This window comes from Eurosta solidaginis, chromosome 2 (assembly GCF_040869045.1).
Source record: "Eurosta solidaginis isolate ZX-2024a chromosome 2, ASM4086904v1, whole genome shotgun sequence".
Classification (NCBI taxonomy): Eukaryota; Metazoa; Arthropoda; class Insecta; order Diptera; family Tephritidae; genus Eurosta; species Eurosta solidaginis.
This window is the reverse complement of record NC_090320.1, coordinates 15,537,268-15,561,435: the sequence shown is the minus strand read 5'-3', so window position 1 is coordinate 15,561,435 and position 24,168 is coordinate 15,537,268. Positions and strand designations below refer to the sequence as shown.

The 24,168-nt window shown below is 40.5% G+C and overlaps 1 protein-coding gene across 1 annotated transcript in view; it reads right to left on the bottom strand.

The window, feature by feature from the left end:
* Pez (protein tyrosine phosphatase non-receptor pez) overlaps positions 1-24,168 on the bottom strand; it is a 47,902-nt gene that overhangs the window by 11,072 nt on the left and 12,662 nt on the right. The window contains exons 2-3 of the mRNA XM_067764520.1: positions 2,383-2,823; positions 1-428 (exon numbers count right to left, since the gene is read on the bottom strand). Of these exons, the coding sequence (XP_067620621.1) occupies positions 1-428; positions 2,383-2,823 (869 nt within the window). The remainder of the gene's footprint in view (positions 429-2,382; positions 2,824-24,168) is intronic.

The window sequence follows — 24,168 nt, the reverse complement described above, 5'->3', positions numbered from 1 at the left end:
AGATGATGCAGCCTCCTCATCAATGTAACGTTTGAAGAATTTATGTTGCGTAATGCATAATTTCCAAAAGTAACGAGCAGTTTCGGCATCAGAAAACAAGAATGAACCGACTATGGAGCCGTCGGTCTTATTCTGCTCGATTTTAATAGTACGTTTGTCTATGGAGACGGTTTGTGACTCTTTCCATGGGAAATATTGTCGACCATTATCAGCCATTACTACCATACCATTAATGGCTAGACCGAGCAGAAGATCGTTGCCCAGCGTGTCTTTTGCATGAAAGCGTTCCTCACCGTAGCCATCCAGTTGTTGGCAGCATTGAATGTACATTTCTTCGGCCTGGGATTGCTGGAGATTCTGGATACCAGCATTCTGTTGGAGGACTTCCATAATGAGGCTGTCGAGGAGATTGTCATCGTTGGCGAGACCTTAAAGATGTACAAATCAGAGGAGAAACATTTCAAACAAGCAGTCTAAAATTAGTCCCCCAAAACTCAACGAAAAATTTAGGGCTAATGACCTAGGTTTGCGCTGGTCATATCAAATTGCGTCCAAGTCGAGCTAGTACCAGAAGATACTTGTTGTTGTAACGGCATCACTACTATGCCAAGTTTTAAGGGGGTCTTACTGGTAAGAGCAGTCTTTTATACAGCATGATTTTCAAGGTTCGCTCAGATACTACCACCTGTTGTCTGACTGCCGCGTGAGACATTATTTTGATGTTGTTGTTGTTGTGGCAATAAGGTTACTCCCCGGAGGCTTTGGGGAGTGTTATCGGTGTGATGGTCCTTTACCGGATACAGGTCCGATACGCTCCGGTAACACAGCTCCATTAAGGTGCTAGCCCGACCATCTCGGGAACGATTTGGTGTGACCACGTCAGGCCATCCCTCCCTCCCCATCCCCAAGTTGCATGAGGAGCAGAGCCTCGTCTGTTAGTGAAACGGGATTCGCCGCTCGAAGGTGATGTTGACAATTGGGTTTGGAGAAGCTATATAATGCGCTACACAACCCCTTGAATCTGGTATTTTAGTCGCCTCATACGACAGGCATACCTACCGCGGGTATATTCTAACCCCCTAACCCGCTGGGGTGGCATTATTTTGATCGTCATTGGTTATTTATTCTTCAACGATATTCTGGGTTACTACTGCCAACTAAATTGAAAAAAGCATAATGTTGATAGCGAGAGGTGAAAGTTGTCACATCCGTGGGTGAGCGTTCGCATTACCCTCTGCGACATCACAAAAATATTAACTCCGCTACACTACCCATAACATTCAAAGAATGTTTTGGCTGTTATAAAAACAACAACAACAAACAAGGCAGGCTAAGTTCGGGTGTAACCGAACATTACATACTCAGATGCCAAATTACAGCTTGCAAAGCTTTTAAATTACCGTATTTTAAAAGTGGGCGATGCCACGCCCATTGCACAAAATTTTACTAAATTTCCATTCTGCGTCATACGGTCAACCCACCTACCAAGCTTCATCGCTTTATCCGTCTTTGTAAGGAATTATCGCAATTTTTCAGTTTTTCGAAATTTTCGATATCGAAAATGCGGGCGTGGTTATATTCCGAATTCGTTCGTTTTAAATAGCGATCTGAGATAAGTTCCCAGGAACCTACATACCAAATTTCATTAATATACCTCAAAATTTACTCAAGTTATCGTGTTTACGAACAGACGGATGGACGGACGGACGGCTAAATGAAGTTCTTTTTCCGTCCAGATCATTTTGATATATAGAAGTCTATATCTACCTCGATTAGTTTATGCTTACGGGGTACCGTTATGCGAACAAAACTAATATACTCTGCTCAGCTGGGTATAAACAAGACTAATGAACACAAAGTTATAACCAATAATCGTTAAGAGCGACAGTCGGGCTGTACTCCGCTGTACTGCATTCATACGAGGGAAAAACTGTCACAACGACAGCACTCCGCAGAACACTAGCGGGGTGTTCTAACCCAGTACAAAATCAAAAAGACCACAACTAGTGAGGGCCGGGCCGAGGGAAGAATGTATCGTTTGACGTGTGAACTGCATCTCCACAGCAAACATTAGAGCGATCCCTGCACTTTAATCTACTGAGATATGTCCACATCTCTCATGACACAAAATATTAAGCGGTACAAGTCAGGGCGGATACTGCACATTAAGGCCCTGTTGAAGAATGGCAAGTAATCATTAGTAATCATTTTAACTCAAGAGTTATGTTTTCTCGAAAGTTTCAAGTCATATAATTTTGACAAATTTAAAAGTAAGCTCAACAGTTTACAATTTCCGTGTATTATTTTCAGTCAAATCCAGGAAAAAAATTTAATTAAAACTAAAAGTTTAAAATAGCACCATAAAACATCAATCCCATCTACCTTGCAAATTTCTCGGCAAAACCAATGACTTTTTCAAATAATCCTTTGTCTGCTTATCATTCTGATGACTATCGTACTCGGCCTGTCGACAATATAGCGCCAATAAAATAGCAGTGCGTATGTCACAAATAATTTTCCCTTCGTAAATGTCACTTTTCAATTGCAAAAAGTAATAGTAACGTGTCAAATCATCTCGTCGTGGTGGATCCACATAATGACGTACGCGTAAATATATTTTTGTGCTTGCTGCATATTTTTCCAGTTGTCTACTTAACGAACGTTCCAAATCAATCCATTTCAATTCATCCTCTTTTCCTTTGACCACATATCGCAAGCCAAAAAATTCTGGTTCTTGAAGATTTAAACGCTGACAAACATTATCTAAACACTCTTGACCCTTACTTTCTGAGCTGATTGTACAGTCGACTGTGGTAGATGTATCTGGAAAATAGAATTAAATATAAGAGCGAATTAGTGAAGAATTTACTTGCGCTAAATTTTGCACGTTTTATTGTAAACTGATGCAACGAACAATTTTGGAAAACGCAATTTGGGTATTGGCAATTAAAATGGTTTAATCGGCTAATTTCTAGGGCGCTGAAAGAGTTTCGCAAATTTGAAAGGTGGGAAGACAAACTTGAATTATTAAGTTAATTTATTGTTAAAACATAGGGATATTATATTGAAGTATTTGCGTTATTATACTCAGTTGAGCAGAGCTCACAGAGTATATTAACTTTGATTGGATAACGGTTGGTTGTACAGGTATAAAGGAATCGAGATAGATATAGACTTCCATATATCAAAATCATCAGTATCGAAAAAAAAATTTGATTGAGCCATGTCCGTCCGTCCGTCTGTCCATTAACACGATAACTTGAGTAAATTTTGAGGTATCTTGATGAAATTTGGTATGTAGATTCCTGGGCACTCATCTCAGATCGCTATTTAAAATGAACGATATCGGACTATAACCACGGCCACTTTTTCGATATCGAAAATTTCGAAAAACCGAAAAAATGCGATAATTCATTGGCAAAGGCGGTTAAAGCGATGAAACTTGGTAGATGGGTTGACGTTATGACGCAGAATAGAAAATCAGTAAGATTTTGGACAATGGGCGTGGCACCGCCCACTTTTACAAGAAGGTAATTAAAAAGTTTTGCAAGCTGTAATTTGGCAGTCGTTGAAGATATCATGATGAAATTTGGCAGGAACGCTACTACTATTACTATATATGTGCTAAATAAAAATTAGCAAAATTGGATGAAGAACACGCCCACTTTTTAAAAAAAAAAATTTTTTAATTCAAATTTTAACAAAAAATTTAATATCTCTACTGTATATAAGTAAATTAAGTCAAAATTCAACTCCAGTAATGATATGATGCAACAAAATACAAAAATAAAAGAAAATTTCAAAATGGGCGTGGCTCCGCCCATTTTCATTTAGTTTGTCTAGAATACTTTTAATGCCATAAGTCGAACAAAAATTTACCAATCCTTCTCAAATTTGGTAGGGGCATAGATTCTATGACGGTAACTGTTCTCTGTGAAAATGGGCGAAATCGGTGGAAGCCACGCCCAGCTTTTATACACAGTCCACCGTCTGTCCTTCCGCTCGGCCGTTAACGCAATAACTTGAGCAAAAACCGATATATCTTTACTAAACTTAGCCCACCTACTTATCTGAACTCACTTTATCTTGGTATAAAAAATGGCCGAAATCCAACCATAAACACGCCCACTTTATCGATATCGAAAATTTCGAAAAATGAAAAAAATGCCATAATTCTATACCAAATACGAAAAAAGGGATGAAACATGGTAACTGGATTGGTTTATTGACGCAAAATATAACTTTGGAAAAAACTTTGTAAAATGGGTGTGACACCTACCATATTAAGTAGAAGAAAATGAAAAAGTTCTACAAGGCGAAATCAACAGCCCTTGGAATCTTGGCAGGTATACTGTTAGTGGTATTGCATATATAAATAAATTAGCAGTACCCGACAGATGATTTTCTGGATCACCTGGTCCACATTTTGGTCGATATCGCGAGAACGCCTTCACATATACATCTAAGGGCCACTCGCTTTTAAAACCCTCATTAATACCTTTAATTTGATATCCATATCGTACAAAAACATTCTAGAGTCACCCCTGGCCCACCCTAATGACGATATCTGGAAAAGGCGTCCACCTATAGACCTAATGCCCACTCCCTCTTAAAATGCTCAGTAACACCTTTCGTTTGATACCCATATCGTACAAACATTCTAGAGTCACCCCTGGCCCACCATAATGGCGATATCTCGAAAAGGCGTCCACCTATAGACCTAATGTCCACCCCCTATTAAAATGCTCAGTAACACCTTTCGTTTGATACCCATATCGTACAAACATTCTAGAGTCACCCCTGGCCCACCCTAATGGCGATATCTCGAAAAGGCGTCCACCTATAGACCTAATGCCCACACCCTCTTAAAATGCTCAGTAACACCTTTCGTTTGATACCCATATCGTACAAACATTCTAGAGTCACCCCTGGCCCACCCTAATGGCGATATCTCGAAAAGGCGTCCACCTATAGACCTAATGTCCACCCCCTATTAAAATGCTCAGTAACACCTTTCGTTTGATACCCATATCGTACAAACATTCTAGAGTCACCCCTGGCCCACCCTAATGGCGATATCTCGAAAAGGCGTCCACCTATAGACCTAATGCCCACTCCCTCTTAAAATGCTCAGTAACACCTTTCATTTGATTCCCATATCGTACAAACACATTCTAGAGACACCCCTGGTCCACCTTTATAGCGATATCTCGAAACGGCGTCCACCTATGGAACTAAGGATCACTCCTTTTCAAAATACTCATTAACAGCTTTCATTTTAATACCCATATCGTACAAACACATTCTAGAGTCACCCCTGGTCCACCTTTATGGCGATATCTCGAAACGGCGTCCACCTATGGAACTAAGGATCACTCCTTTTAAAATACTCATTACCACCTTTCATTTGATACCCATATCGTACAAACACATTCTAGAGTCACCCCTGGTCCACCTTAATGGCCATATCTCGAAAAGGCGTCCACCGATAGACCTAAGGCCCAATCCCTCTTAAAATGCTCAGTAACACCTTTCATTTGATACCCATATCGTACAAACATTCTAGAGCCACCCTTGGTCCACCTTTATGGCGATATCTCGAAACGGCGTCCACCTATGGAACTAAGGATCACTCCTTTTCAAAATACTCATTAACAGCTTTCATTTGATACCCATATCGTACAAACATATTCTACAGACACCCCTGGTCCACCTTTATGGCGATATCTCGAAACGGCGTCCACCTATGGAACTAAGGATCACTCCTTTTAAAATACTCATTACCACCTTTCATTTGATACCCATATCGTACAAACACATTCTAGAGTCACCCCTGGTCCACCTTTATGGCGATATCTCGAAACGGCGTCCACCTATGGAACTAAGGATCACTCCTTTTCAAAATACTCATTAACAGCTTTCATTTGATACCCATATCGTACAAACATATTCTAGAGACACCCCTGGTCCACCTTTATGGCGATATCTCGAAAAGGCGTCCACCTATAGAACTAAGGATTACTCCCTTTTAAAATACTCATTACCATCTTTCATTTGATACCCATATCATACAAACACATTCTAGAGTCACCCCTGGTCCACCCTAATGGCGACATTTCGAAAAGGCGTCCACCTATAGACCTAATGCCCACTCCCTCTAAAATGCTCAGTAACACTTTTCGTTTGATACCCATATCGTACAAACATTCTAGAGTCACCCCTGGCCCACCCTAATGGCGATATCTCGAAAAGGCGTCCACCTATAGACCTAATGCCCACTCCCTCTTAAAATGCTCAGTAACACCTTTCATTTGATTCCCATATCGTACAAACACATTCTAGAGACACCCCTGGTCCACCTTTATAGCGATATCTCGAAACGGCGTCCACCTATGGAACTAAGGATCACTCCTTTTCAAAATACTCATTAACAGCTTTCATTTTAATACCCATATCGTACAAACACATTCTAGAGTCACCCCTGGTCCACCTTTATGGCGATATCTCGAAACGGCGTCCACCTATGGAACTAAGGATCACTCCTTTTCAAAATACTCATTAACAGCTTTCATTTGATACCCATATCGTACAAACATATTCTAGAGACACCCCTGGTCCACCTTTATGGCGATATCTCGAAACGGCGTCCACCTATGGAACTAAGGATCACTCCTTTTAAAATACTCATTACCACCTTTCATTTGATACCCATATCGTACAAACACATTCTAGAGTCACCCCTGGTCCACCTTAATGGCCATATCTCGAAAAGGCGTCCACCGATAGACCTAAGGCCCAATCCCTCTTAAAATGCTCAGTAACACCTTTCATTTGATACCCATATCGTACAAATTCTAGAGTCAGCCCTGGTCCACCTTTATGGCGATATTCCTAAATGGCGTCCACCTATAGACCTAATGCCCACTCCCTCTAAAATGCTCAGTAACACTTTTCGTTTGATACCCATATCGTACAAACATTCTAGAGTCACCCCTGGCCCACCCTAATGGCGATATCTCGAAAAGGCGTCCACCTATAGACCTAATGCCCACTCCCTCTTAAAATGCTCAGTAACACCTTTCATTTGATTCCCATATCGTACAAACACATTCTAGAGACACCCCTGGTCCACCTTTATAGCGATATCTCGAAACGGCGTCCACCTATGGAACTAAGGATCACTCCTTTTCAAAATACTCATTAACAGCTTTCATTTTAATACCCATATCGTACAAACACATTCTAGAGTCACCCCTGGTCCACCTTTATGGCGATATCTCGAAACGGCGTCCACCTATGGAACTAAGGATCACTCCTTTTAAAATACTCATTACCACCTTTCATTTGATACCCATATCGTACAAACACATTCTAGAGTCACCCCTGGTCCACCTTAATGGCCATATCTCGAAAAGGCGTCCACCTATAGACCTAATGCCCACTCCCTCTTAAAATGCTCAGTAACACCTTTCGTTTGATACCCATATCGTACAAACATTCTAGAGCCACCCTTGGTCCACCTTTATGGCGATATCTCGAAAAGGCGTCCACCTATAGAACTAAGGATTACTCCCTTTTAAAATACTCATTACCATCTTTCATTTGATACCCATATCATACAAACACATTCTAGAGTCACCCCTGGTCCACCCTAATGGCGACATTTCGAAAAGGCGTCCACCTATAGACCTAATGCCCACTCCCTCTAAAATGCTCAGTAACACTTTTCGTTTGATACCCATATCGTACAAACATTCTAGAGTCACCCCTGGCCCACCCTAATGGCGATATCTCGAAAAGGCGTCCACCTATAGACCTAATGCCCACTCCCTCTTAAAATGCTCAGTAACACCTTTCATTTGATTCCCATATCGTACAAACACATTCTAGAGACACCCCTGGTCCACCTTTATAGCGATATCTCGAAACGGCGTCCACCTATGGAACTAAGGATCACTCCTTTTCAAAATACTCATTAACAGCTTTCATTTTAATACCCATATCGTACAAACACATTCTAGAGTCACCCCTGGTCCACCTTTATGGCGATATCTCGAAACGGCGTCCACCTATGGAACTAAGGATCACTCCTTTTCAAAATACTCATTAACAGCTTTCATTTGATACCCATATCGTACAAACATATTCTAGAGACACCCCTGGTCCACCTTTATGGCGATATCTCGAAACGGCGTCCACCTATGGAACTAAGGATCACTCCTTTTAAAATACTCATTACCACCTTTCATTTGATACCCATATCGTACAAACACATTCTAGAGTCACCCCTGGTCCACCTTAATGGCCATATCTCGAAAAGGCGTCCACCGATAGACCTAAGGCCCAATCCCTCTTAAAATGCTCAGTAACACCTTTCATTTGATACCCATATCGTACAAATTCTAGAGTCAGCCCTGGTCCACCTTTATGGCGATATTCCTAAATGGCGTCCATCCTTAGAACTATGGCCTACTCTCTCTTAAAATACTCTTTAATACCTTCCATTTGATACACATGTCATACAACCACATTCCAGGGTTACCCTAGGTTCATTTTCCTACATGGTGATTTTCCTTATTTTGTCTCCATAGCTCTCAACTGAGTATGTAATGTTCGGTTACACCCGAACTTAGCTTTCCTTACTTGTTTTTATACTCAGCTGAGCAGAGCTCACAGATTATATTAATTTTGTTCGCATGACGGTACCCTGTAACGGCATAAACTAATCGAGATAGATATAGACTTCTATATATCGAAGTGATCAGGGCGAAAAACGAAATTAATCGGACTGTAACCACGCCCACTTTTTCGACATCGAAAAACCGAAAAAGTGTGATAATTCATTACCAAATGCGGATAAATCGATGAAATTTTGTAGGTGGGTAGACCTTATGACGCAGATTAGAAAATTATTAAAATTTTGGACAATGGGTGGGGCAACGCCCACTTTTAAAAGAAGGTAATTTAAAAGGTTTGCAAGTTGTAATTTGGCAGTCGTTGAAGATATCATGATGGAATTCGGCAGGAACGTTACCCCTGTTACTATATGTGGTCTAAATAAGGATTAGGAAAACCGGATGACGAACACGCCCACTCTTAAAGAAAAAAATTTGTTTAAATCAAATTTTAACAAAAATTGAATATCTTTATAGTATACTAGCAGACCCGGCAGACGTTGTTCTGCCCTAAATTTGGCCTATCTGCATACATTTTAATAAGCTTTTTCCGTCTAACTCTGCCCTACCCCTCAACACTTTTTCCTAATCTTTTTATTCACTCCTCCCTCCGTCTTTTTCGCTTCATCTCCATCTTCGTCTCATTCTATCTCTTTCTCAGTCTACTTCTCTCTTTTCTCTTCTCTCAAATTTTTCTCCTTCTTCTTCATCTCTTATTGCCAGTCCCAGAGGGTGGTATGTATTTTATTCCAGTCCCATTCCGAGTCTCAGTCCCAGTCCCACTCCGAGTCTTCTCAGTCCCAGTCCTTGTCCTAATCCCAGTCCCAGTCCGCCTCTGGTATACTTCCCGGAAAAAAGCATCGTAAATACTAATATAGGCAAATTTATATACGAAATTCAGGCAAATCAAATAGGGCGTATGTAAATAGGTATGTGGGTATTAGTAATTATTGTCTTTATTTCGGCTTCGCATGAATATTTATCAGTTTTGCCAGGTTGATGCGACTAAATCGAATATCAGAATGAACTTTAGAGCTCTCAGCAACAGCTTTCATTTGATATCCATAATACACACACATTCTAGGGGTATCCGGGTCCATGTTTTGGCCTATATCTCGAGACCCTAGTCACTCAGCGGTGTAAAACTTACTCTGTATTATAGCACACATCAACAGCTTCAATTTGATACCCATAATGTAAAAACACATTCTAGGTGTATCCGGGTCCACGTTTTGGGATATATCTCGAGACCCTAGCGATATCCATATTGTATAAACACATTCTAGGGGTACCCGGGTCCACGTTTTGGGCTATATCTCGAAACCCTAGCCTCCCAGTTGTATGAAAATTATCCTGTACTATAGCACTCATCAACAGCTTTCATTTGATATCCATATTGTATAAACACATTCTAGGGGTACCCGGGTCTACGTTTTGGGCTATATCTCGAGACCCTAGCTTCCCAGTTGTATGAAAATTATCCTGTACTATAACACTCATCAACAGTTTTCATTTGATATCCATATTGTATAAACACATTCTAGGGGTACCCGGGTCCACGTTTTCGGCTATATCTCGAGACCCTAGCCTCCCAGTTGTATGAAAATTATCCTTTATTATAGCACTCATCACCAGCTTTCATTTGATATCTATATTGTATAAACACATTCTAGGGGTACCCGGGTCCACGTTTGGGCCTATATCTCGAGACTCTAGTCACCCAGGGGCATGTACTATAGCACTCATTAACAGTTTTTATTTGATATCCATATTGTATAAACACAATTTAGGGGTACCCGGGTCCACGTTTTGATCTCAAGATCCTAGGCACGTAGCGAAAAAAAGGTAGACGTTGGTCGATTCTCAGACCTATCCAATATGCTCACTTAAGCCTCTAACACCGTGACAGAAGAATTTTATATATTAGATTACAGTATATAAGTAAATTATGTCAACATTCGACGCCAGTAATGATATGGTGCAACAAAATACAAAAATAAAAGAAAATTTCAAAATGGGCGTGGCTCCGCCTTTTTTCATTTAATTTGTCTAGAATACCTTTAATGCCATAAGTCGAACAAAAATTTACCAATCCTTGTGAAATTTGGTAAGCGCATAGCTTCTATGACGATAACTGTTTTCTGTGAAAATGCGAAATTTGTTGAAGCCACGCCAAGTTTTTATACACAGTCGAACGTCTGTCTTCCGCTCGGCCGTTAAGACGATAACTTGAGAAAAATCGATATATCTTTACTAAACTTAGTTCACGTACTTATCTAAACTCACTTTATCTTGGTTTAAAAAATGGGCGAAATCCGACTATGACTACGCCCACTTTCTATACCAAATACGAAAACAGCGATGAAACATGGTGATTGGATTGGTTTTTTGCCGCAAAATATAACTTAAAAAAAAATTTGTAAAATGGGTGTGACACCTTCCATATTAAGTAGAATAAAATGAAAAAGTTCTGCAGGGCGAAATCAAAAGCCCTTGGAATTTTGGCAGGACTACTGTTCATTGTATTACATATATAAATAAATTAGCGGCACCCGACAGATGATGTTCTGGGTCACCCTGGTCCATATTTTGGTCGATATCTCGAAAACGCCTTCACATATACAACTAAGGGCTACTCCCTTTTAAACCCCTCATTAATACCTTTAATTTGACACCCATATCATACAAACACATTCCAGGGTTACCCTAGGTTCATTTGCCTACATAGTGATTTTCCCTTATTTTGTCTCCAAAGCTCTCAGCTGAGTATGTAATGTTCGGTTAAACCCGAACTTAGCCTTCCTTACTTGTTGCTTTACGTTTTGTGTTGATTCACTTTACATAAGAAAGCTTTTTAATTAAATTTCAAAAACTTAAACTTTCGTGTTACATCTCTTTACAATAAAACGTACGGTATTCTGTGGAAAATTGTTTAAAGTAATTTGAAATATTCCGGAATAAGCATTTCGAAGGACAATTAAACTCCAACAACGAATCAAATTGCTATGGGGAATAGTTGTTCGTAATTCATTTTAGTATTATTTTGGTGATCAATACACCAGACCAAAACACACATCGGTCTGCGCTTCCCAAGGCAGTCGGTTCTATGTACCGGAGCGACTCGGGATTTTTCCCGACCAAGGACTGTCATTTCAGTGTGACCCCATCTAATTTGTTTCGTCCCTCCCACAAATTGTCATCCTCCCAGCAGCTCCTTGCAGCAGGACTGCTCCATATTCTCTTACTCCGGGAAGGCATCGAATCCAATCCGGGTCCGTCTCCTGACCCCGGTCCTGAGAAATGGTTTTGCTGCATATGCCGGAAAAGAATCTTTTTAGGACGGTCATACTCTGTTCAGTGTGTCTCGTGCAAGGGATGGTTGCATCGGACAGGTTGTTCTGGGCTTGATCCCAAAACCCGACGTCCACGTAACTTTTATAAATCTTTTGTGGCTCCTTGCTGTTCACGCCCAGGGGCGTCCCGTAGTCTACGCCTTAGCGCCCCCCCCCCCCCACTACCTTCCAGCAGCCCCGCTGCTCAGCAAGCCACAACAAGTACCCGCTGCTGCTCGCGCCCCACGGCGCCAACAACTCAAACAACTGATACCACTCATAACTACTACCTTCGTAGTAGAGTTGGTAGCAATGCTGAGCATCAGCCCCTGCCCCCGTCTTCTCCCCCCCTCTTTTCCGGCAGCAATCGTGCAGGTCAGGGAAACAGACTCTTAGTCCCTACCTCCGTTTGCACCGTCTGCCAGCACAGAATATATAGGTTTGCGACATCCGCCCAATGCAGCTCCTGCCTTGGGTGGTGCCACTTTCCTAGATGTTCTGGTCTCCGCGACGGCAACCCCCGACGGGTTTCATCGCGCCATGTTGCCAGGTCGCAAACCCAAATCATCCGGGTACCCCAATGCTTGCCCAAGGACGCCCAGTCCCAGGGCCACAACAGCAATTGCGTCCTGGCCTTCCACAACCCAGGCGTAGTCACCCGTCACTTACCCCCAGAGTGGCGACGTCTCCTCTTATGCACTTCAGAATCCTGCAGTTAAACTGTAATGGAGTAACTGGGAAGGTTACGGAGATAGTCGATTTCATGAAGCGGCACAACATCCGCATTGCTGCGATTCAAGAGACTAAACTCACAGCAAGATCTGCATTGCAGACCTGCTCTGGGTATAACGTCCACCGGGAAGATCTCGAGAGCGGAAATGGAGGCGGTCTCGCGTTTATCATACACCACTCTGTGCAATATTATATATTTGATCCTGGCATCGACCGCAGGGACAATGTCTTAGAACGTCAAGGCCTATCTGTCCGGCCAGGCGATGCAAACCTAGAAATCATCAACATCTACATCCCTCCTGCCACCTGTTGCCCCAGTGGATACCGCCCTAATATCAGGGCCTTACTCACTGGCAACAATCGCATTATCTTAGGTGATTTCTATGCCCATCATGATCTATGGCATTCAAACTTGCGGGCGGACAGTAGGGGTGAGATGTTGGCGGATCAAATAGAAGAAACGACGTTCTGCACAATAAACGGAGACGCCCCCACACGTAAGGTAGGAAGCTGTCACAGCTCGCCAGATATCTCAGTCGTGAGCGCAGAACTCGTAAACTGCGTCAACTGGCAGCCGATGGTAACATTGGCATCCGACCACCTGCCCATACTTATTTCGTTTGAGCGTACCGCCGACTTCATCGTCACTGAAAAACGCACTTTCATAAACTTCAAAAAAGGAAATTGGGAAGAATATAAATCCTTTACAGACAGCCGCTTTGCTGCCCTCCCTATCCCGACTGATGCCCGCCAAGGGGAGCGTGCCTTCCGTAAGGTCATTAAATCCGCCTCGGCACATTTCATTCCCGCCGGGAGAATTCCCGAAATCCGGCTCCACTTCCCGGCGGAGGCCGCAAACTTAGCGAGAGAACGTGACCTTATAAGACAGCTTGATCCAGGCGACCCCCAAATAAGGGATTAAACCAACGCATCAGATTGCTTGTGGATGAACACAAGCGGGCGAAATGGGAGGAGCACCTAAGAGGTTGTAACCTCTCTACCGGTGTGGGTAAACTTTGGTCCACCGTAAAGTCCCTATCGAATCCGACTAAGCACAAAGACAAACTTTCCATCGCCTTTGGCGACAAAGTGCTGTCGGACGCGAAAAAATGCGCGAGCGCTTTCTGCTGACAATATATAATGCATCCTACGGTCGACAAAGATAGACGGAGAGCCAATAGACGCGCACATAAACACAAATTCAGCGCGTCACCAATCACCATCACCGCTCAAGAGGTTGAGGACGCCATTGGTCGTGCTAAACCATCCAAAGCAGTGGGCCCAGACGGCATAGCCATGCCGATGCTTAAAAGCCTAGGGAAAGAGGGTTTCAAATATTTAGCGCATGTCTTCAATATGTCTCTTTCCACCTTTGTCATACCTGAGAAATGGAAAATGGCCAAGGTGGTCCCGCTAATAAAGCCTGGGAAACCAGCTAACATAGGTGAGTCGTATCGTTGGATATCTCTCCTATCGCCAGTGGCAAAGACGCTTGAAGCCATTTTGCTCCCTTATTTCCAAGCAAATTTGCAGCTAGCCCCTCATCAGCATGGCTTCAGAAAACTCCATAGCACTACCACCGCGCTAAATGCCATTAGCACCCAGATAAATTGCGGTTTAAATCAATACCCTCACCATAGAACAGTACTCGTAGCGCTAGACCTATCAATACCATGGCTCGTTACTGCAGGACCTGGAAGGGTCTACCCTTCCCCCATGTCTTAAAAGGTGGACCGCAAATTATCTGGGTGGTCGGCAGGCATCGAAACATCAAAACCAAGGAGAATTAAACAAGGGGTGCCACAGGGTGGTGTCCTATCCCCACTTTTGTTTAATTTCTACATATCTAAGCTACCTTCACCACCGGAAGGAGTCACAATCGTTTCCTACGCCGATGACTGCACAATAATGGCCACAGGCCCAGGCCCAAAGATCGATGCGCTATGCAATAAAATAAACGACTACCTCCCTGATCTCTCCAGTTTTTTCGCCTCGCGAAACCTGGCATTAGCACCGACTAAATCTTCCGCGACCTTATTTACAACATGGACGCCCCAAATGTCGACCATTTTGAACATCCACGTCGATGGCACTACGCTACCGACTGTCCTACACCCCAAAATCTTGGGTGTGACGTTTGATCAGGATCTACATTTTGGTGAGCACGCAGCCGCAATTGTTCCGAGAATTCAGAGCCGTAACAAAATCCTCAAATCCCTCGCTGGCAGTGGGGAAAAGATAAAGAAACGCTCATGACTACATACAAAGCAATTAGCCAGCAGATTACGTGCTACGCGTCACCCATATGGTCGCCAAGCCTAAAAATCACCCACTGGAAGAAACTACAGGCCTACCAAAATACTGCTCTCAGAATCGCCACGGGCTGTCTTCTTATGTCCCCAGAACACCATCTGCATAATGAGGCGAGAATACTCCCCATCGGGGAGAGAAATGAGATGCTGACCAAACAGTTCCTGTTGAATACCCAGAAACCTGGGCATCCCAACAGACATCTGATTGATGAACCAGCACCGCCTAGGGGCTTAAGGAGTCATCTCCGTAAGCATTTGAGGAAATACGGCACCTGAGAACCCAGCCGTATGAAGTGAAAAAACACAAGCAGGTCCTTGGTGAACTCCATAAACAGGCGTCGGACCTTTATGCCGGGAATTGCCCGGTGAATCCAGTGCTTAACGAAAATTATCCAAAACTTGCGGAAGAGGAACGCATACTCCCCAGGGAAACGCGTGTCACTCTTGCTCAACTTCGTTCTGGATACTGTAACAGGTTAAACTCTTACCTATCCAGAATCAACCCCGACATACAAAATGTATGCCCCGCTTGCAACGTGTCCCCACATGACACCAACCATCTCTTCAATTGTAATGTGGAACCAACGCCTCTAACACCCCTTTCCTTATGGTCCACCCCTGTTGAAACGGCAAGTTTCCTTGGACTCCCGTTAGAGGATATTGATGACAATTAATTAGGTGGGGCGAGCATTGCTACAACAACAACAACACATCGGTCTGGGGTTAGCAGTATTCTCATTGTCCGGTTAAACACTTCAACGAAACTTATTTGACAGGTCTTTGAATGACCATCGGACACGAATTTTAGAATCTCGTTTCGATATGCCTCATGCATATGTACATTTAAGCCCGGATTTTAGTGCGAGTTTAAACTCCAGTTAAAGTTGACTAGAGTTTTACCGTGCCACTTCGACCGCTTGAGCAAACGAAGTTGCAAGGTTAAACTCTTTTCAATGTTAACTGTACTTTAAACTCGCACGTTAAAACCGGGCCTTGCTCGAACAGAAACACCCAACTAATTTTCAACAGATTGACCCCACTGTTAAGTGGCAAATATGTAATATGGACAACAGATGTTTCATGTTTTACATTTAATTGAGATTAACAGTTGATAGACGTTTTAACAGAAAATTGAGTAACAACGAATACGCCAATGCAAAATGTAATTCAAGATGAAAATTTTCAATGAATCAATTATCGGTAAAATTAGACTTGCGCCTTAACGAAATTAAATTAAAGTCGAATTGAGAAATGCGAAAATGTTCATATGTATGCTGACTTGGTAGCAAAGAAAATATCTAAGCGAACCCCCTTCAACACCGAGTACTTTCCTTAGTCAACTGTAAAAGTGGTGTAACATCGTGTAGGCATACATTTTTTAGTTACAGTGAAAAATATTTACGTTCTCGGACTGGCTTGCAAAAAAAGTATCTACATATTTCACATTTTAAAGATTCTCCCTGAGAGAACTACAAAATAAAATAATTTAAAAAAAAATTCAACTTAAACGGTTTTATTGAAAACAATACTTACATTAAGTAGTAATAATACCAAAAGCTAGAAAATAATTATGTAGGTCCTAGGTACTAGTCATCACACTCCTCGCCAATCTAGGGCATTGATAAGACAATTAAATAAAAGCGTTGGGCGCGTGAAATTTCCATTGATAGTCATAAGTAACAACAACCAACTGAACCTTAATCAGGTTAGTTATGCTACGCCTCACATTTTTAGAAATTTCACGCGCCCAACACTTTTATTTACTTGTCTGATCAACGCCCTAGATTGATGAGGAGTGTGATGACTAGTAGCTTCGTTCACAAAGACCGGCAGGCCGCCTGTCAATTAAAGCTAAATAAAACCGTTTAAAAACCAGTTTCATAGAGATTTACAGTTATATGCTGAGATAAATTTATTTTTTGTTTTTGCAGTAATTGTTATTGCATGTGTCGTTACAAAATGACTTACAAACGTATGACTGGGTACATTTGCCAATATATGTGCCTGCTGGGTTTGCCTGCCTTTTTATGTTTGCCTGTTTTTTTATGTTTCTTTTATTGTACTGCCTGTATGTATAGTATAAGCTGTGCTGTTCTTTTCCAACATCGCATAGCGGGACTTTAAAAATCACCTAATCAACTTTGATTTAAATAGGCAGAATTTGACGGAGAAGATTATTCTCGTACATTCGTTCGCAACGTTGGAGGCTGCAAGGACACACATTAGTGAACACGCCACTATGTCAAAGCAGTAAAATAATTATTGACTTGTATAATTTAAATGAAATAAATGAAATGTCATAAATTTAACTCAGTTTTGTTCTAATTTTATTTTGCCATTAATGTAAAGTACTGCCTAATGTCCTTGTGCTCCAGCAATCGTAAGTATGAACCCATAATGCCCAGGGGTAGTCATGCTGTGATTGCCAGTACGTACGTTGACGACTTGGTAGTAAGTTTTAACAGCGCCGACGAAACACTGATAGTAACTGGCGAAGCCATCAAGATCAATGCCGCTGCCGGATTCAAGCTAAGAAATTTTTTATGTAACAACAAAGATGTACAAAATGAACTGAACGGTAAAAATGTAGTAACCAATTCGCAAACTGTCACAATGGATCGCCAAACAACAACGGAAAAGGTCCTCGGTATGTATTGGAATACTACGAATGATGTGCTCGAATTTCAGTTTCACAAGATTACCCGTGATGTTTTGAACGGCTTACGAATGCCAACTAAGCGAGAGTTATTGGGTATATCCATGTCAATTTATGACCCATTTGGTCTTTTAGCAAATGTCACTATATATTTGAAAATATTAATGCAGTCATTATGGCGCTTACATGTGCAATGGGACGAAACGGTACCACACGACTTGGCAGAACAATGGAAATTGTGGTGGAGTAGTTTTCAGTCCGTAAAAGATTTTTCGGTGCCACGTTGTTATTCCACGATTTTATCGGTTGCTGACGATATACAATTGCATGTTTTTGTTGACGCAAGCGAATCTGCATATGCTGCCGTTGCCTATCTACGAATTAAAAAGATGAGTAAAATCGATGTAACTTTAATATGTGCCAAGTCTAGATGTACACCGCCTAAGGGTATGACAATACCGCTTTTGGAACTGCAAGCTGCTGTACTGGGCTGCCGTCTGAAGGAGTCGATGGAACGATGCCACGATTTCCACATACACAGCACAACATTTTGGAGCGACTCAAAAACTGTAATTTCTTGGATTCGCTCGATTAACAGAAACTTTAAACAATTCGTCGCATGTCGTATATCAGAGATTTTGAGCATAACAACCGTGAACCAATGGCGGTGGATAACATCATCACTGAACGTGGCAGATGAAGCAACGAGAGCTCGTACAAAATTTGAATATATTTTATTGTCAAGGTGGTTGCAGGGACCATCGTTTTTGTATAAGGACAAAGAACTGTGGCCACAAGAAGAACCACAACTGACGTCGGAACACTGCATATCAGAAGAGATCACAAAGAGGGTCATGCTGTCAAGCAAAGGCGAGTATCTAATTAACTTTTCTAAATTTTCGTCATATTCAAAGGAAATCAGAATTTTCGCCTGGATTTTGCGTTTTGTACACAACACTAAGTCAGGTATACGTCATAGAGGTGAGCTGAATGCCATAGAAGTTGGAAACGCCGAAACAACTATCCTTCATAGAGTTCAAGCAGAGTCATTCGCTGCCGAAATCGAAGCTCTGAAAATGGGTTAATTGGTTACCAAAATCATCATGTTTACACCAACTAACTCCGTTCTTAGACGACGATGATTTGATAAAAGTCAACGGAAGAATCGACGCTGCATACTGCTTGCCGATAACTGCACGACGTCCAATAATTCTACCTTACAATCACTATATAACGCGTTTGATCGTCCAACAATATCACCGTAAGCTGCATCATCAAACCGATAACTTAACAATAAACGAAATACGCCAAAAGTTCTGGGTAACTCGCATACGTACCTCGCATACGTACCTTGTTAAAGTCGGTAAAAAAAGAGTGCGCAGTTTGCATCGCCAACACAGCTAATCCTGTAGTGCCACTAATGGGTCAGTTACCACAAGATCGCCTTATGCCATATGTCAGGTCATTTTCATATACCGGGGTTGACTATTGTGGTCCATTTTTTGTTGCTATCGGTAGAAGACGAGAGAAACGGTGGGTAGCACTGTTCACATGCCTGACAACTCGAGCAGTTCACTTAGAAATTGCCACAGATTTATCAACTGACGCCTTTATCATCTGCTTTCGGAATTTCGTCAATCGTCGTGGAGTGCCAATTAAGATTCGAAGCGATAATGGCACCAATTTCGTAGGAGCGTAAAAGAAGCTTAACAAGGAAAACCGATTATTCGACTTTGACCTCATCGACCAAGAGATGTGCAACCAAAATATCCAGTGGGTCTTCAACTGTCCTGCGAATCCATCAGCAGGAGGTTGCTGGGAGCGCCTTGTACAATGTGTCAAACGATTGTTACAGCGAGTATTAAAAGAGGAAGCCCCGCGCTTAGAAACCTTCAACAGCGTTTTAATAGAGGCCGAAAACATTATTAATAGCCGCCCACTGACAGAACTGCCTGTATCGCCGCAAGACGAAGAGCCTTTGACTCCGAACCACTTTTTACTGGGTTGTCTTAACTCCACTCAGACGCCGGCTATAAATGAAGAAAAATTATGCCTAACGAAACAATGGCGTATATCGCAAAACCTCAAAGACCGACTATGGAAAAGATGGACACATGAATATTTGCCTCAACTCCTCCGACGATCGAAATTGAGAGAAAAGGCATCGCCTCTGAAACCTGGACAGCTGGTGATTGTCTGCGATCCTGCAAGACCTCGAAATCAATGGGAACGAGGCCTAGTGACCGAGGTGTTTACCGCAAAAGATGGCCAGGTTAGGACTGCCAAAGTTCGCACACCATCCGGGACAATACGTAGAACATCCAGTAAGCTAGCCACTTTAATGATTAGTGAATCCTCCTGCGGATCCACCGGGGGGTGGGATGTCGTTACAAAATGACTTACAAACGTATAACTGGGTACATTTGCCAATATATGTGCGTACTGGGTTTGCCTGCCTTTTTATGTTTTTTATGTTTGCCTGTTTTTTATGTTTGCCTGTTTTTTTATGTTTCTTTTATTGTGCTGCCTGTATGTATAGTATAAGCTGTGCTGTTCTTTTCCAACATCGCATAGCGGGACTTTAAAAATCACTTAATCAACTTTGATTTAAATAGGCAGAATTTGACGGAGAAGATTATTCTCGTACATTCGTTCGCAACGTTGGAGGCTGCAAGGACACACATTAGTGAACACGCCACTATGTCAAAGCAGTAAAATAATTATTGACTTGTATAATTTAAATGAAATAAATTAAATGTCATAAATTTAACTCAGTTTTGTTCTAATTTTATTTTGCCATTAATGTAAAGTACTGCCGTCGCCGTCGACATAAAGCCCGAATACCATCACTATTCCAACCTATTTTTTTTTACCACTGTCGCCTTACGGTTTGTGGAATTTAGTCGCCCCTTACGGCCGGCATTCCTATCGCGGAATACATTTAAGTCCCTTAACCAGTTCTGATTTTTTTATTTGTTTCTCCTTAGGGGGCTTAGAATATACCCGCGGCTGTTATGCTTGTCGTAAGAAGCGGGAGTGTCTTTATTGCTACAACAACAACAATAACATGAGACCTTTTACATCCCACTGAGACTAGGAATGTTTGGGGAAAATAAATATTTGTCTATTCTTAAGCGACCCCTAACCAAAAATGTCTTGATACGAAACATTTGTTTACGCTCTCATTTTTTCGCTCTCACGAGGGACTCATCTCAAATGTATGCTGGCAACAATCACAGATAAATCCCTCGCGCCAGCTGAAGCGGGTGCCAGAGCAAAAAAGTGCCAGCTAAAACGAAAAACAGGCTAAAAATTTCGATAAACTTTAGTTTGACCTACAACTGTAGAAATGCGTTCAAAACTTATGGGGAAAAAGATAAAAATACTTGTTTTAGTGTAAATATTGTTAGTTCGAAGGCGGATGGTAAATCATATATGTAACACTCCTATATTGCTAATAGAAAATGCTCTCAATGTGTTTTGAATTCGAAATCAAAACATGATTGTAGCAGCATAAGTGTGACAAAAAAAAATTAAAATTTTGGTATATTCGATTCACGAATACAAAAAGAAAAACGTTTAAACAGCTATATATCGGCACTCTGATGTTTGGGAATGTACATACCTAGCCTTTTGTAGTAATATAGGAGTATTACATATATGGGGTAAATATTATTTCCCATTCAAAAGTTATCACTAAAAACAGGTTTGGTAAATATGAAGTCCTGATGCAACCACGCCATTTTGATCACAGTACCTGGAACGTCAGACATGTAAGATAAGCCACTAAATGATGTTAACTATTATATCCTAGGTCCGATTTACTCAAATTTCAAAATAATATTTGGTTTTCACTGTGAGTTAAATGCGTTACAATATTTGACTAATTAATTTAATCAAAATGTAAATTTTACTTAGATTGGTTTATATTTAACTCTAACTAGTCGTATTATTGTAAAATAAGTTTAAAGAAATGAATAATTTTCGACTATCATTTTATTAAACGATTGAAACTATAAATTGCCGAAATGTATGTAAAAAATCCCCATATTCAGATCTATTAATTTTTGTTTGGAGTGGCATCATTGACAAGCGCTCGAAACAAAGAGTCGCAAATCCATTCATATATGACCCTAACAAAATATTCACGACCAAAATACCAATAGAAAAATTGCTAAAGTGTTTAATCAGTAAACAAATTAATGGACAATAGACACCTATTCACATTAGTACACTGACGATCATTTGAATAGATTCAACGTTTTCTGTGCCTAAAGTATCATCTATATCAAAATGTATGTTTCGCTCAAAGAACCTAGTGCAACAAAAAAAAATTAAAACATATTTTATCCTGCTATCTATCATACCATCAGTTCGCGAGACTTTGTATAAGAAAGCTCTTTTGCACAAGTGGCATTGATGATCCAGTAAAAATCCTATGTTATCGACCGTTCGGCTGTTATAGTCTATTTCTCGAAGATATAGGAATCTGAGGAGAACGAAATTGAACAAGAAATTCGATCTTTATCTTGCAAATAAAGTAACCGTGGATTTAATTATAAAGAGGTTTTCCTACACACTGAATCTTATTATAGGCCAGTTTGTCTGAGTCTTTGGTCGAGTTTGTGTCGCAGGAGATATTGCTATTTATAAAAAGCTAAATATTTTATTCTTACATTTCGACTCTACAACATAAACCCTTGTGTTGTTATTATTTATCCGATAAGCAAACATTCTGGGTAAAACTTTAAACTTAAAACCTTAAACGTTCTTTAGGGAGAAGAAATTGTGCCATTTTCAAAGTGTTAATATGAAATTTTACTCATTTAAACAGTCTGGGTGGGGTAGCATAATATTTAGTTGAGCTCGATATTTTCCTAAATCAAGAATAAAAGCGAAATGTGGGACTTGTGTATAAGTCGACAATTTTATCATTTTGCGACTCTTCTCTAACTGCCGTTGTCACTTTTCTTTTTTAAACACACTTTTGGTATATACATATATGGGCAAATCCCAAAAACTTTTACTTTTTTGGATACTTTGGTTTTACACACGGGCAAAAAACTTAAGGCCAGAAAAAAGTACAAAGACATTAAGTTTGACCTTTTGACTATCCGATCTGATGATTTTAAAAATCAAGAAAGTTGATAGTAAGTTTTTGCAGAACTTCGAAACGTAAAAAACGTAGATTTTTACACTTTTTGAAGCGATACCCTTGATTTTTTTTTTTTTTTTTGAATTTTTTCGATAGAATTTTGAGGCATCGGAATTTTAACTGAATGTTGTTTTTGAGACGGAGATTCTAAAAGTATGAGCAAAATTAATGTGCCCCTCCAATACTCAAAACTATCATCAATCAAAGTAGCGATACTTTTTTTTGTCATTTTCAATATTAACAGTTTTTTGCTTATAGCTTTTTGAGGCAACTGAGTATTGAAATTTGAATTATGCACGATAATAGCCTATCAGGGACTAAAAATACCTAGCGCTTCAAATTCGATGTGCCCCTTTCAGTTTTGAAGGTAGAGGCAGAAAAGTGGAAGCGCTTGGTTATGTACATTTTTTCAGGATATGTTTTTTTGTGGGCAAAGCTACAATTTTACTTCTATCACTTCATACCCCTTTGTTAATTTTTTCTCTACACCACAGTAATATACCACCAATTGCCTCATCTTGGAATATTCACGCAAGGAAAGTTATTAATGTTTTTACATGGGGCAAATATACGAAATTTTCGACAAAAATTTGCAATCGTCAAAAAGTGTAGACATTTTTTTTTTAACCAGGTTTTATTTAAAAGTAAATGAAAAGAAACAAATTTGGTACAAAAATTAAAAAAAAAAAATCAATTAACTTTGCTCTGTGTACAATATTAATGTTTTAATGAAGTTCTGTGCTTACATTACTTTTTTCATGTAATAGCCTTAAGATGTGGCAATATCGATATGACAACTACAGCAAGTTAAATGTCTTTAAAATACCTTTTGTTTGATATTCATGTTGCAGGTAAAAAAATATTTGTCGGTTACCCGGTTTCATATTTTTGCCGATATCTCTAAAAACGTGTTTCGGGCATCAACAAAATTTTACCTAAATATACCCCACATAGATATGTACATCCTGATAAAATTTCAACACAATCGGTTAAGAAGTGTTTAAATAAGTAAATAAATTTAAGGTTTTCCGGGTTTATATTTTTATCAATATCTCCAAAACCGGATCTCGAGTATTAAAACTTTTGTACCTAAACATACTTCGTTCACATATCTATATGTTTTTAAAGTTTCAAAAGAATCGGTAGAAAGGTATTAAAATAAATGTGTTGTAAACTTTGCAGTAGAAAATATTTGGCGGTTATTCGGTTTTATATTTTTACCGATGTCTACAAAACTGGGTCTCGTGTATCAAAAAAATGTTACATAGCTAACAGCTGCATATACATATTTTGTTAAAATTTCGAT